At 29.1% G+C, this 15,544-nt stretch overlaps 2 protein-coding genes and 1 non-coding gene across 3 annotated transcripts; 1 reads left to right on the top strand and 2 right to left on the bottom strand.

Annotated features, from left to right (window-relative positions):
- The first annotated feature begins 1,890 nt into the window (after positions 1-1,890).
- Positions 1,891-2,085, top strand: LOC113787415 (U2 spliceosomal RNA). The gene has a single exon (XR_003473920.1). It is a non-coding gene; the product is annotated as a U2 spliceosomal RNA (small nuclear RNA).
- A 1,529-nt stretch (positions 2,086-3,614) lies between these two features.
- On the bottom strand, positions 3,615-4,376 carry LOC101490186 (ferredoxin). Its single transcript, XM_004504131.4, has one exon. It carries the CDS (start codon positions 4,247-4,249, stop codon positions 3,803-3,805), a length of 447 nt encoding a protein of 148 aa, XP_004504188.1. The 5' UTR covers positions 4,250-4,376; the 3' UTR covers positions 3,615-3,802.
- Positions 4,377-4,954: 578 nt separating this feature from the next.
- On the bottom strand, positions 4,955-11,053 carry LOC101489851 (transmembrane 9 superfamily member 1-like). Its single transcript, XM_004504130.4, has 12 exons — positions 10,800-11,053; positions 9,438-9,636; positions 9,239-9,343; positions 7,763-7,780; positions 7,564-7,661; positions 7,325-7,477; positions 7,073-7,207; positions 6,791-6,957; positions 6,528-6,622; positions 6,057-6,430; positions 5,570-5,843; positions 4,955-5,441 (listed from the first exon to the last, which is right to left on the bottom strand). The coding sequence occupies exons 1-12, from the start codon at positions 10,887-10,889 to the stop codon at positions 5,374-5,376; spliced, it is 1,776 nt and encodes a 591-aa protein (XP_004504187.1). The 5' UTR covers positions 10,890-11,053; the 3' UTR covers positions 4,955-5,373.
- Between the last annotated feature and the right edge of the window lie 4,491 nt (positions 11,054-15,544).

The raw sequence follows: 15,544 nt of genomic DNA, 5'->3' as shown, positions 1-15,544 counted from the left end.
ATATATTTGTATTTTATGATTATTTTTAATAAATTTGTGTCTTTAATATCAAATAGAGTATATATTTATATTTTATAAAATATTACTAAAAAAAATGGATTGACATAAATTGAAAGTAATTTTAAATGGATTGAAATTAATGAGTAATTGAATTAGAAACGTATAAAATCATTACTAACCATAAATGTAAGAATATAATTGTAAGGAGGATTAGATAAATAGCATTTATGTCGATATTTATGAGTGATTATGTGGTTTTTTTCATTGAATTTAATGATTAATAATATAAATTATTACAACTGGTAAATGACTAATAATACTATAAAATAATTTATAAATTTATTATAAAATAACTTATAAAATAATTTGATAATACTATAAATTATAAATTATTATCAAATTGTAAAATAATTTATAAATTTATTATAAATAATTGTAAAATAATTTATAAATTTATTATAAAATAATATTATCAAATAGATTTTGGAGGTATTAAAGAAATTGTGGAAGAAAGAAGAGAAGTTGTTGAAAGAGGAGGGGTACTCTCATGAGGTACACATCAGTCAGCTTTTTGGCTGATGTGGAAGAAATATGTTGAAGTGACAAAATATGATGATGTGGCATCGGGAGTCTGTTTTAAATATATATTATAAAATAATATTATCAAATAAATTTTTGAGGTATTAAAGAAATTGTGGAAGGAAGAAGAGAAGTTGTTGAAAGACGAGGGGTACTCTCATGAGATACACATCAGCTTTTTGGCTGATGTGGATGAAATATGTTGAAGTGGCAAAATATGTTGATGTGGCATCAGGAGTCTGTTTTAAATATATATTATAAAATAATATTATCAAATAGATTTTGGTGGTATTAAAAAAATTGTGGAAGGAAGAAGAGAAGTTGTTGAAAGAGGAGGGGTACTCTCATGAGGTACACATCAGCTTTTTGGCTGATGTGGATGAAATATGTTGAAGTGGCAAAATATAATGATGTGACATCGGGAGTCTGTTTTAAATATATATAATATAATGATTAATAATATAAATTATTACAACTGGTAAATGACTAAAATTATATAATAACTTAATAAATAATATAAATTATTACAACTGGTAAATGACTAATAATACTATAAAATAATTTATAAATTTATTTTAAAATAACTTATAAAATAATATAAATTATTACAACTGGTAAATGACTAATAATACTATAAAATAATTTATAAACTTATTATAAAATAACTTATAAAATAATTTGATAATACTATAAATTATAAATTATTAACAAATTGTAAAATAATTTTATAATTTTATAAGTTTTATAAGTAATTACAACTGGTAAATGACTAATAATACTATAAAATAATTTATCAATTTATTATAAAATAACTTATAAAATAATTTGATAATAATATAAATTATAAATTATTATCAAATTGTAAAATAATTTATAAATTTATTATAAATAATTGTAAAATAATTTTATAATTTATAAATTTATTATAAAATATTATTATCAAATAGATTTTGGAGGTATTAAAGAAATTGTGGAAGGAAGAAGAGAAGTTGTTGAAAGACGAGGGGTACTCTCATGAGGTACACATCAGATTTTTGGCTGATGTGGATGAAATATGTTGAAGTGGCAAAATATGATGATGTGGTATCGGAAGTCTGTTTTAAATATATATTATAAAATAATATTATCAAATAGATTTTGGAAGTATTAAAGAAATTGTGGAAGGAAGAAGAGAAGTTTTTGAAAGAGGAGGGATACTCTCATGAGGTACACATCAACTTTTTGGCTGATGTGGATGAAATATGCTGAAGTGGCAAAATATGATGATGTGGCATCGGAAGTCTGTTTTAAATATATATAATATAATAGATATAAGCAAGCAAGACCTTTTGGCTAAGATCAAGTGTAGGATGTGTTCTTATCAGTTTAATATCTGATATGTGGTCCAATGGATCACAAGATATTAAATTTATTTTTTGAGGAGAAGAGTCCATTACAGTAGCTTGCTATTAGGTCTCTTGAGTGTCGCCATTGTTTTGCATTATTGCATTGGGTGGCGCACCCCACCAATTCTAGTTCAATCACTTTGACCGCTTTTAATAATATTCTATTATCTGTATTTCTATTTATTTTGTAACAGTGGAAAACATAAAAGCATGTTCAGGAAAGCATGGTGAGGTGTTCAGTAGCTAGCTCATGCACATTAAAATGTAGGAACATTAAATGTTCTAATTTTTTAAATGGATATGCCCTTAAACCACATAATACACTGTTTTGTTAGTGGTCCACTAAAATCCAGAGCATGGAAAAAACAAACCGAACAATAGACACTGTCATGAAGGACAGTTGGAAAAATTGTATACCTAATTACTGGTGAGAGGGAGAGTTCACTGCAATAGCTTGCTATTGGGCCTCTCATGTGTAGTTAATAATAATATTGCTGATTTATATTTTCAAATTCCCTCACGGGTGAAATTGTTCTCACTAGAAACCCTAATTTTGGGCAATTACAAGTCGATAAACATTTTCTTTTGATATAGAATAAAAGTGTGGCCTATACTTCAATTAGCATATCTGGAAAGAATTTTGAACATCATAACTTTACCTGATTTGGGCGTGAAATTATGCTGCTTTTGAAAGTCTTGTAGAATTTTACAACTCTTCTTCCACACCTTTAAACCATGAAATCAGCGAAATATGGACAGCCAGGAGCATTGAGTGTAAATATATAGTGAGTTTGAAATTATGAATTTGTAATTAGTCGTCTTTTTTAGTATGTTCGTTAAATATTTCTACTTTGTAATTTATTAACGTCTTCATGAAAGTTTTTTTAAGGATTTTTTGTGATAACTTTTTAGTTGTATATAATAAGATAAGATATTCTAACTATTTGCTTTCAATTGATCAAACTTCTATATACTAGTAAATATAATTACGTACTTATGACAATTTTTTTTATAGATAAATGTTATAATTTGTCAGGGGAAAGAAATTCATTATCAGCGAAGATCGGACTTTCTTCACAATGACAATTTGATTACATCTACATAAAATTGAGGCAGAATTTGTTTTTTCATTTTTTTTCTTGTTTCTAAGAGGAATTATTATTTATTAAAATGATACTGATAATATTTTACAATTATTTTCAATCACATTTTAACTTCATCTCTTAAAATAATAAAACCAAATTGTTACCAAATACATACCTCATGATAGATATATTGTATGCACCAAAATTAGTGAAAATGGAGTGTCTTGACCAAAAAAAAATTATGGCATTTCCATGCTTCTTTAGATATGCTTCTTTGACCGTTAATTAAAAGTATCTTATAGTTAGAGAATGTGTTAATATACACCAATAAACACACGAGCTTTTTTTCGTAAATATAACTATGAACGGAAATTTGATACTATGAGCTGCGATTTTAAATGAGCTACTCCATATTAGTATGCGTCAGTTTTACCGTTAGGTTCTTTTAAAAAATAAAACTAAAGCTTTCTAGGGCTACACTATCGCCAAAGAGGGAAGAAAATAATATCAATTTTTTTATATTAGCCGCAGCAAAGTGGGAGGAAAAGAATAAAAACGAAAGAGATTCAAGCTAAAACTTCTCACTTATCATACAACTACAACAACGTTAACAAAATCATTCTTGACAAAAACGTAAACAAAATCAAAACACAACATAGAACAACTAGATAAAGTTAGGCTAGTAGCAATTCCATAAATATATTAATTTATAGAAAAAATTTGTGCGTGTGCACACACACATAAATTTCGTGTTTAAGAAGAGAGTTCTTCCTCCTTGTGTGTCTCAATAACAACATCGGAACGAGGGTAAGCAACACATGTGAGAATAAACCCAGCATTTATTTGATCATCATCAAGGAAACTATTATCTGTTTGATCAACTTTCCCTTCTATAACTTTTCCAACACATGAAGAGCAAGCACCAGCCCTGCATGAGTAAGGAAGGTCAATGTTTTCTTCCTCTGCTTTATCAAGAATGATTTCTTCATCTGGGCATTGAAACTCTTTAGTTCCCTCTGGAGTGATGAGTTTTATCTTGTAAGCGGCCATCGCAGTTACACGACTTCCACGTCCAGCTTTCACACCGAATAGAGCCTGACCCGAGTTAGGGAATGCCCTTAGGCTTGTGCTAGTTGCCTGTCTCCGGACAAAGGACGCGCTCGCCATGGTTCCTGAGAGGGTTGGTGTCATGGTTGTCATGGTTTTAGTGGTGGTGCAAAAGTGTAGAAGATGGAATAAGAGTAAATAGCAACCAAGGCAGAGACCAGAAACTGTTTGTGTTGAGGATAACTTGGATGTGGGTGGTGTTTTATGTGTGGTTTGGGGAGTGTGGAAACTGTGTTCACAACAACACAAATAGCATGGAATCCTATCTGCCACGTGGCAGCATTTTACAGGGTTTTATAATCTCCAGTTATTACAACTGGCTGTTGGTGATTGTGGAAGGTACAATCTTCAATCCACAAGTTTTCAGAGCCAACAAAATTTGTCCCGTAAAAAAATTGATTGAAATTTCTGGCTCATTTGTGAATAGAGTTATTTAAAGCACATGAGAAGTTTCTACCAAAATGGTTCTAGAGACAGAAAGAGGGGAGGAACAAGGATTATAAGATTCTCCAAGCAAGATATCTGTCCCAATTTCAAACAATTAATTATGGTACTCTGAAAAAACTGTAAAGTGGTATTATGGTACACTGTCATGAAGGACAGCAGCATCAATTGTATACCTAATTACAACTGTTATCTGCCAAACCCACTAATATAGCTTAAGGTGCTGCATACATAAGATTCATAGTGGTTCAGATTCCATCCACATTGTCTTTGACTCTACAAAATTGACATTTAAAATACTTACACAGCTTAAAGAAAAAACTAAAAGGTAAATTAAATATGAAGCAAGCAATATTGAAAATTTAAACATGAAGGAGGCAGATAAGAATGATATTCAGATCTTCATACAAAATTCATTTTTCAGACTTCTTCCCCTCTTTACATACATTGGATAGTTGAAACTTTGAAACAATGTTGGGGAATTAGACATAAGTCCTTCAATGGGGCCCCTAATTATGTAACAGTAACAGCGAGAGTCTTGGATATTATACTAACTCTAAAATTATAAAGACAGTCAATTACAGCCGGGGAAAAAAATCTCAGGGCTTCCCCAATGTAGAAAAAGAATACACCCTCATTTGCAAGACCCTGTGATTCTACTACCTGTAAACATTGTTAAGTTCCCCATACATGATCAGAGGCTTCCTCCAAGAATTTATTGTCTCCATCAACAAACAAACCTATGGAAGTGCTCATGTCTGACTCGGAAAACCCTAATCGCACTTAATGTTTCTGTAGATCCTCCTCACGAACAAATTTGAACCAAGAAAACCTACAGCTCCTGCAGATTTCAGAAGAAAAAGTTCAACACAGTTCAGGTGATAAAAGCAAAAGCATTTATTCAGCAGATGATAAGATATCTAATCACATTCTGCAGGATGAAAATGTACAGTGAAACTGGAGACTTACCGCATAGAATTCCTAGTCCAAGAGAAAACATCAAAGTGTATCCAAAATAGAAGCTGGTTTGGAAGAACCCTGACATCTTCGTCTTCACGTAGTAATAATATATTGAGTACAAATACACATAAACTGATGTTGAGGCGGCTGAAAAGAAAGAAGTCCATTGCCAGTGGTAGTTCTCGGCATTTAACAAAAAGTATGTCCCCACAATTGTCACACAAACAGTAACAATGGTGAGAATCAGAAAAACCAGTAGCATAAAGCCGTATACATAGTACACCTGTTTGTCACAAAGGAGGAAAAAAATATAAGCCAACAGCTTGTGCTCACTCAGTCTCAACTTAAATACAAACATTTACTTCAAAGGGACCATTATCAAGGATCATCTTCCTTGATATAGATTTATCCTCATAAGGCGCAAGTAGCTTTTATGATAAAACCAACAAATAATAGGAACTTTATAATTAAAACAAGTGATGGTGCTGAAATTCACCTTGTAATTCCAGAAGGAAGTAAATACAAAATACATTTCAATAAATATGCTGCCAAAGGGAAGAAGTCCTCCCATCAGAGAAACCACTGAAGGTGTGAGGTACCATTTCTTCTCAGGAATGGGACGAGGAATAGTTTTTACACGGCATGGATTATTTGGAGCACCACTCCAGTTTCTTCCAACAACTGTGCCAAGAAGTGCTAGAGGAAAAGAGATAAAAGCCCAAATGACAAATACAACCACCATTGTGCCAAATGGAATAGCTGCTAGAGACCCATAGAATATAGCAATAGTATTCAAGACAAATCCAATTCCGAAGCACATGAATGGGAACAAAGAAGCTGTAAGGATCATGGACTTAATCCAGCTTTTACCTAACAAACAAATAAAAATAGTTATACAGTCATTCAAAATCAGAGAGAGAGAGAGGACTGAGACAAAGCCACACAAAAACTTCAATGAGATCCGTACCCCCATTTCGTGAGTACATTCCCCCACTCACATAACCAGAAATGAACGATGTAAGAGCATAACAGACAATGAAGGTTGTGACAATTGCTCCTCGCCTGAGACACACAATTAAGAGTCAAACATTATGAAGTCCACTACAAAAATCTAAAACAGCGCAAAAATAGCTGAGGTGAGATATGCAAACAGGATTTGCCATGCACTACAATATCATTGAATCGATTATTTAGACTGATGTTGCAGTCAGTTGAAGGTTATGCACATACCCAACATACAACATCCCTATAATAGCTAGCAAGATGACAAGAAGAACCAGCAATGCTAGCTGAGCCCCTGTGCCAACTACAGCTGAAAGAATAACTAAGCTGCGAGGAGGCCGAAAAACATCACCATGCACAAGTTTCCAGCCAGATTCTTCACTAACGTCTCTCTCCTGTAAGCATGTATGCAATGACCAAAATTTGATGATTAGAAAAAACAAATAATTTTCTAGGAAGAAAGAATTCATATTTCCCTAATTAAGAACAGATAGATTATAAAACCATCACCAGAGATTCCAAATCATCATCTTCCCGAGCATATTTTGCATAATCGTTTCTCAGAGTTCGCATTAATATCATTGACACCAATCCAGTAAGGAAGATGACCATCATGAAAGAGTTGAAAATGGAGAACCAGTGAATCTGGGAGACAAAAGGAGGAGCAAAATTCTCAGTCACAGAGCTATGGCAGGATCAAGATGAAGAACACACAGCAATTAACCAAACATAAATATTTCAATATTAAAAACAAAGCTGTACCTGATGCTCAAAGAAAGGATAGTCCAGGTAGACATCAAAGCGGCGTCCAAAAGTGACATTAGTAGGAACCCATTTGATAGAATAAGTCATGTCCAAATGTTTTCCTGCCTCCAAAGGCTTTGGGATATCCTGAGTGAGATTAACATGAATGATCTGCAAGAAAAGAGTCCTAAATATGAAACTTTGTGGATCCCAATACCTCTCATAAGACAGGGTAAGATATGTAAATAACTTCTGACCTGATCTTTATTGTATTTAACAATAATATTCTTGTGTGTGTAAAGGACGTGCTTGTCATTATCACTATTCTTATCAGGATGTAGCTCACCAACATATCCTTAAACATGAAAAAATGAAGTATCTTTTGTAATGATGAACAAATGAAATACAATATCACAATAAATAAAGAGAAAGAGGAAGAGGCAGTTTTAGGCATACCCCATAAAGGCAGATCATCTGAATTTGTATTTAGAGCATCGCAGAGCAGGCCAAAAGAAATAACAAAAAAAAGCAAATGAGTTACTCAGCACAAAAAGGAAAGAAAAACTAGGAATTATTAAATTTAAAGCAATCAATGAGGATCAACCAGCTGAACAAACCCTCACTCATGAGATAATGAAAATAAAGACAGAATAACATCAATTACTAGACACCCGGTTATTAAATTTGAAAATGCTTTATCAATGACTTCACACAGAATTCTTACTTATCAGTTCTAGGTAGAGGTGATAAACTTATAATACTGAAAACTAACACTCACTAAGGCATTCTAGAATACTTAGAAACAACTTCACATAAAAAATCTGTAACTTTGTACTTCTTTCTATCAAAAGCATAGGTAAATACCATCATGTACACATCAATAATCATTTGTAATGAAAATAACAACCTAGCTACATACGAATTTGTTCCCAATTGACATGAGTAACCAGAATATACAATTTATTTTCATTAAAACATATTAGTCTAGGATGAAAAAGAACATAGAAAAAGAATGCACATGATTTAAGTTAGTTGTAAACCACCTGAGAATGCCTACCATGATGTGCTATAAACTTATAACTCATTTCTATCTATTATTTTAATATCATTTTCCAGCACTATAGCCTCAAGAATAAGGCCTAGTTCATCTCTTAAATTCAAAGTAATCAAGAAATCATTTCATCCAAGATCAATGCACAAAAAGCAGCAAATGCTGATGCACAGGTCCAATAACTTGCATTAAACTAGGAATTTCAACATCTTCAAGCAATTTTCACAAGTACAAGAAAAAATCAAACTTCCAGGAAATTACAAGTCTTTGATAAACATCGGTGTCGTTATTAACTATCGACAGTAAGCTATCAATGTGTTTGAATGAAATAGTGACATCCAGGCCCAGATCCAGGTAGTGTCTGTCTTGCTCCAGTGGCCCGAGTATTATAGCATAGACTTCAGTTAGCACATGATAAATCCTCTGTTCCCATAAGTCTTGAAACTGATTCTTAAGTCAAGACCACTTAATGGCATGTTTAGTCTTCTCTGCGATTGATTGGAAAATTGCAAGACCTATAACTACTGGCTAGCCTCTTCTAGTGGGATATCCCTGATGTCGATTCTATGATTGTAATACAATCCATTCAATTGGATAGCAAAGATAACAGGAAAGGGGCTGTTTCCTCTAAATCGAAATATTATTTACATCAACCTCTATGGTTTGTACTAAGTCAAATGTGTGTTTTTTCCCCAATATGTGTTTCTTAGTTTTAAGTGTTTTCTGGTTGTTTCTATTATTTTTGGGGTGCGACTGTGTTATCGTTCATGTTAGTGTACCGGCCAAAGAAAAACTTTTTGCTAGATTTCAACATTTCTTGAAAGTACAATCATTATATAATTTCTAAGAATAGCAACTGCAAGAAACAATACAAAACATACCCATGAAAAATTCAAACCAGTAATTATTCTCTATTGCATCCTTGAACTGTTTAGCCTTTGCATCATCAAGATCTATCTGGCAAAAGACAGTCTTATCCACATTTTCTGAAAGAAAAGAATATTCATTAAAGCTGGTTTGTTTTTTGACATCTCTTATATGAATTCTATGAAATAAATAGTATAAGATAAGCCTTCATACTTAGAAACTTTATCTCGATTTGACTATCGATGAGTTCATTGCCACCCAGGACCTCGCCAAGACCACCCCATTTGTGTGCAGCAGTAGCACTACTAGATGGATGGCAAAATGGGAGGCTGTAATAGTTGTATGTTTCTTGTGGATTGTTATAGGGACCAACTTTGTTCACCCAAAGGTTAACTTGGTCATCTCGTTGATACTGCAATGAAGTAAAGGAATCATAAAACAACCATTAAGTTAGCAATTTGATTTACAATTTAAGTTTAGTTCTCTGTATGATAATCAACTGTTTAATTTATGGCTGGTTTCTGAAACAAAAATGATAACCTGTGAAGCAGTGACACAGACATAGACATGACACTATCATGCAGACACCTGTAATAATTTTAGAAAATCGAAATGATTGAATACAACCACATGTGACTGTGTCAATGTCGGACACTGTACATGTCTTCAATCTGAGAGGTTTGTGATACATAAATTATACCACCCTAGATTAGCAAAGCATAGTGTGAAGTTTAATATTTAAAACCTTAAAGAAAATGTGTAATTCAATGACGCAATGGATGCCCAAATCAAGTCGGTCTAATTAGCAAAAAAAATCAAAACCCAAAGTTGAATGCACTAAAGATATTCAGATAACCTGTTAATATTGAGTTAGATGAAGTAATAAACATAACACATAAGATGATGACCAGATCGTAACACAAAACTCAAGGGCTTCAAACACATATCTAAGTCAATCAAACTAATCCAAGATTTAAAAACTTGGTACGAAACGGTAGAATTCGGCACACAATCGTCTGATGCAAAGAGAATCTTACACACTCTTTGTTTTCAAATCAATGTTTCCCGTTTGAACTTTTCCATACTTGCCAACAGACAACAGAGAGAACCAACAATTGTGAAACACAATTTTGTAAAAACTTGTAACCATAAAATAAAAAGTAAATAAACAGGATTTACTGTGCTCCACATAAAAAGATTGCCGACAGATAAATAGCAGTAAAAAGCAACTCTCGATAAATATAAATTATTGAATCTCATACACAACACAAGGAAAAAATGTTAAGCATTAAACAGTGAACCCCTACATTGCAGAAGCAGAAGCAAAAACCTAGTTAAGATCTAATCTAACAGTTAAAAACACAAGTACAAAAAGAACCATGATTACGTTATATAAAAAGCAGCAATTTCCGAAACAAAAATCAGAAGCTAAGAGATAAAAATTGAGTGCTAGTAACAGCTAGGTAGATCGGAATGAGAATTGAAGAAAGAAAAAAGTAGATCGAAATGTGAGATCGGAAAGAAAGTAAAAAAGGGGGTTTGAAAAAACAATTAGGGAATTATAATTGTTATTACCTTGTGATCTGAGTCGGAAGCGAGGGTTGAAGAAAAGAAGAGGAAGAGGAATAAGATGAAGGAGGAAATGGATCGGGAATTGAAGGACATGGCGGTGATGGGTTAGATTGAATTGAAGAGTGGATGTGTGGGAAAGAGAGAGAGAGAACCCAACACAACACAACACAACACAACACAACGCGTTACGAGAAGAGAAAGGAAACTCAACACAATAACAAAGACTATAATAGTAATTAACGTTGTTGAACAATCAAGAACCCAAGGACTGTCAAAAAAATTAAAAGAAGAAGCTCTTTTGTAATACAATATTAAAAACAAAAAGTTTTTTTTTGGTGGTGATACAAAAAAGAATAAGGTAAGGTTTACACAATTTAGTTTCATTTCAATCTATAATTAATCACAATTATTTACGTATTCTGTAATTTTTTCAAAATATTTTTAGGTAACTTTTATATGATACTTTTTGTGGTTATAATAATTGAAAAAATTATAGATTTGATATAATTAATAATTATATGAAAAATGTTTAAGAAAATACATTTAAATTTTGTACTCTTAAAAAATAAATATATAAAAATTAAATATTATTAACGATACAAATAAATTAATTAATATTATAAAACTTATTACAGTATATAAATTAAATATTTTTATATATTATATGACCTTATTTTTTATAATTTCCTGTATTAATTTCAACAATATTACTGTTGTAGTAAGGAAATATTACTTTTTTTTTTACGAAAAAATTAAAAGAGATGAATGATATCTCAAATCAAAATAAACAAGATATATTTAATGAACATAAATAAAAAAACTTATATTTTTATCGGTAGACTAAATTATTTGAATGATTTTATATATTATTTTCATTCACTTTTATAAATAATTTCTTTAAAGTAATTATGACATTAATATTAACAGGTACTTTTACATCAAAAATCATATCACAAATTCATCTATTGTTATTTAATCTAATATACATGTAATTGTTTCAGATTATTTTCAACATATGTATCATGCCTTTTTGATATTTTAATCTGTTTTCTTTTAAGTGTAAGTTTTGTTTTTCTCCACTCTTTAATAAAAAAAAGTAATTGAGTATTGATCTATTTAATATATATTTTAAATATTTTGCTAACTAAAAATAGAAAATTGTTACGGTCAAACACTTTTAAAAATTCCGTAACAAAATTTTTAAAGAAATTCCATAATAAATTTAATATATACTAGTACAGTGATTTTTTATCATCTATTATATAATAAGATTTTTTCTATTTAAGAAAAATTCAAAGTGCCATCCCACAATCGTTATAATTCTCATATAATTCATATTTATTATTTAAGTAAAAAATAAAAAATAATATCAACAACCTCCACTAATGTGATTTCAACAAGAACTATAAGCAGCACTATTAATTATACAAAAAAAATCTCTTATATGTTTTGTTATAATTAATTAAAAGGTCGAATATATTTTTTACTAATAAAAGGTCAAATATTTATTCAGTCAGTATTTTTTGTATAAATTCAGTTAGTATGTTGAATCTCCATTATTACTCGTTATAAATAATTTGGAGATTGATTCTTTATTATTGACTAATTTTTATTTACTTTAAATATATAATAAATTAACTAGCAAGTTTTGTTTTGACTTGATACAACGAAAACCTAAATATCAAATACAATATTTATATGGTATGAACTCATATATTCCGTAATTATCCACAAAAAAGGCAACATTGAAATGGAAAGTGGTCTACCAAAAAAATATATATATAAAAGTAAAAATATTTTAAAATATTACATTTAATATTTTTAAATTTGTGAATATATATTTGGAAATTAATTTGGTCTAATTTTAGATTTTTTAGCTTATCTCCCTCGTTTCTCCATTTCTTTGTCTCGTTTAGAAATATAATAATCACTTAATTTGAATTCTTCTTTCAAAAAAAATGAATTTTGAGTTACATGTTAATTTTAATTATAATTTATATTTTCTGTTAGAGCTTTACTTTTTTACTTTTAACCAAAAATGATAAATATTTGTATGATAAAATATAAATTATAATTTTATTTATATAAATTATAAATATTTGTCTTATTACCTATTACCTTCTCATCTAAATAAATGTTGAAAGAATATTCAGCTTTTTTAATGTCGAAATAATATATCGGCTTAATAATATTATTATAATATATGGTATCAATTCTAGGAATTTTTATTTTTATTTTACTTTATAAAATCTAATTTTTTATGATACAAAATAAAATTAAACGTTATGTTGTTTTATCTTCTACATACAAATTCAAATGTAAATGCTGATATTTTTTCTATAAATTAATTGTGTTTCTTTTTTATAACTTTTATCCCCTCACATAGCTAATTTATAAATAATTATAATTTTCTACGTGATAATCGATTTTCATCAATTTTTTATAATAAAGAAGTAAGTAAAGTCGTAGTAAGATAGTTATTCATATCAAGTTGACACTAATAATCTAAATTGAAAAACCACTAAAAAAATTTGTTAAAGAAAAAATAAAAATCACAGGGACACAAACCTAATTGATAAAATAATGAAAAAAAAAAGGTAAAATTAGTAAAATCGAAAGAAAAATAATTTAAATCATTGACGGAAATTTTTTGTAACAATAAATGATTGAAATAGTATTCTATCATGTGAAATATTTAGAAATAATTACAAACCATCTCAATTTGTATGAAAGAAAGTAACTTCATATATTTTCCCTATTTGTTGTGTAATTTCAAAGTAATCAATTCAAAGAATGAAAAAGTCATAATCACATAAACAAAAACAAAATCACATTTTAACTAGATATTCTTCCTTGAGCCACAAAATGGCAACCATGACAACCTTAAATCTCACTTAAAAAACATGAGGGATATCAAGAATTAAGATAAAAAGCAAAAGTGTTTTGCAACCGCATCAATCACTCTAGTATATTTTACTTTAGGTCATACTAAAATTGTCATCAACGAACATATTGTGGAAAAAAAAAGATACAAGTGACGATTTTTCTCTGTAATCAATATTATACATTCTTCAATTGATTATCCTCATTTAAAAATTATAAAACATTGTTGCTTTATGCAATTTTAGACCACGTCTAAAAATGTATGGAAGTTTTACACAAAACTCTTCATTTATTCGCTATGAAGATTTAAAAGTGGCACGAAGATATGAAGTGTTGTGTTTGATAATTCTAAACAACAATTTATAATTGTGGGATAAATATTTCTTTTTTTTAAAAGTGTTGTTTAAAGTTACTCTAGATTAAATTCAAGTGAGTTCCTCCAAAATTCATTTTCAAAACTCTTTATGTCATATCTTTAAAACTAAGGTTACACTTTTTGAGAGAGTTTAAGCGAGTGACTAAGTTAGTCTAATTTTAAGGAAGCAATAAATATTTTTTTTTTAATTATTATATTAAACTTAACCAATGAAAGAAAATTCATAATAATTTTTAGTTATATATATATATATATATATAATATGTGAATTAAAATTGTAACAAAAAAAAAAAAAAAACTACAATAGTTATTTAGAAAAGTAACACTCAGATGATACTTTAAAGAGTCAAGTTATTTTATGTTTAAATCTATAATAATCAACAATGTCTTTCAATATAAACAACTAAATTGTTTGCAAGGAATTTATCATTAATTTTATTTATGAGTCATGTATCGATAATTTTTATTGCTAAACATATTTTATTTGTAGTAAAGATTGAAAGTGTCAAAATAATACAGACAAATATACAAATCAGGTAATAATTTTTTTATTTTTTTATTTTCCTTAATTGTTTACTAATAACTTTATTTGGGATAGTTAAATAATATATTATTATTATTAGAGTAATTAATTATAGAACTATACTTATTTATAAAATATATATATATATATATATATATTATTTTATTTTTTTTATAGTCAAAGCTACCCCATTAGAATGGATAGCTTTACCCTGACTATACCTAATCAAGCGTTTCGTCATGTCCAATTTTTTTGTGTTTTATATTTGAGAGGAAAGAAGCTAGGGTTGGAAACATTACAATTTTTAAACAACTACATTGTATTTCGAGTCTTTTACTCAAGCGTATTAAAATTTTATTTTAGTGATGGTTTAAATCTTAAGTCAAAGACTTCAATATAATTGTGCGTATTTAGGTTGGAGGGGACTTTGATATTTGTGTGGCGTGTTCTTGTTAGATTACCTTTATTTTTAGTTTGTCATATTATTGATATAACTTGTGCTTTAAATAATAGGTAATAAAAATGTTGCTATTTTTGTCCTTAAATATATGATTATGTTGACCAAATTAGTGGAATTAAGAAAGTAAAAAGTAATATTAATTTTTTTAATAATTGATATTGTTTTAACATATTTATCTTTAAAGAGAGAATATTAATTAATATTTTATTATATTAATATTTATTAATTACAAAAAGGCAAATTAATTAAAAATATGTTAATAAATAATTAATAAAATTAAAAATTGAAATAAAATTTTATATTTAGAGGCGGAAGTAACACTAAATCTTTTGAAAACACAATATTAATCATCAATAAAATTAGGATAAATAACACACACAGTCTTTTAACTTAATTTCAATTAATAGTATTTTATTTATTTTATTGATTTGGTCATTTATTTTTATTTTCAGTGACAATTTGATCTTTTATATTTTAAAATGTCAACAATGTTATTTAAAATATAG

This window comes from Cicer arietinum, chromosome 6, assembly GCF_000331145.2.
Source record: "Cicer arietinum cultivar CDC Frontier isolate Library 1 chromosome 6, Cicar.CDCFrontier_v2.0, whole genome shotgun sequence".
In the NCBI taxonomy this organism is placed as follows: Eukaryota; Viridiplantae; Streptophyta; class Magnoliopsida; order Fabales; family Fabaceae; genus Cicer; species Cicer arietinum.
Note: the sequence above shows the minus strand (reverse complement) of the source record. Positions and strands in the feature narration are given on the sequence as shown.

Excerpts from the sequence above, each read along its gene's own strand:
- LOC101490186 (XM_004504131.4), bottom strand. The coding sequence starts at position 4,249 with ATGACAACCATGACACCAACCCTCTCAGGAACCATGGCGAGCGCGTCC.
- LOC101489851 (XM_004504130.4), bottom strand. The coding sequence starts at position 10,889 with ATGTCCTTCAATTCCCGATCCATTTCCTCCTTCATCTTATTCCTCTTC. Across the intron at positions 6,958-7,072 it reads ATGATGATTTGGAATCTCTG|GAGAGAGACGTTAGTGAAGA; the intron begins GTGATGGTTTTA and ends ACATGCTTACAG. Across the intron at positions 5,442-5,569 it reads TGGACTAGGAATTCTATGCG|GAGCTGTAGGTTTTCTTGGT; the intron begins GTAAGTCTCCAG and ends TGAAATCTGCAG.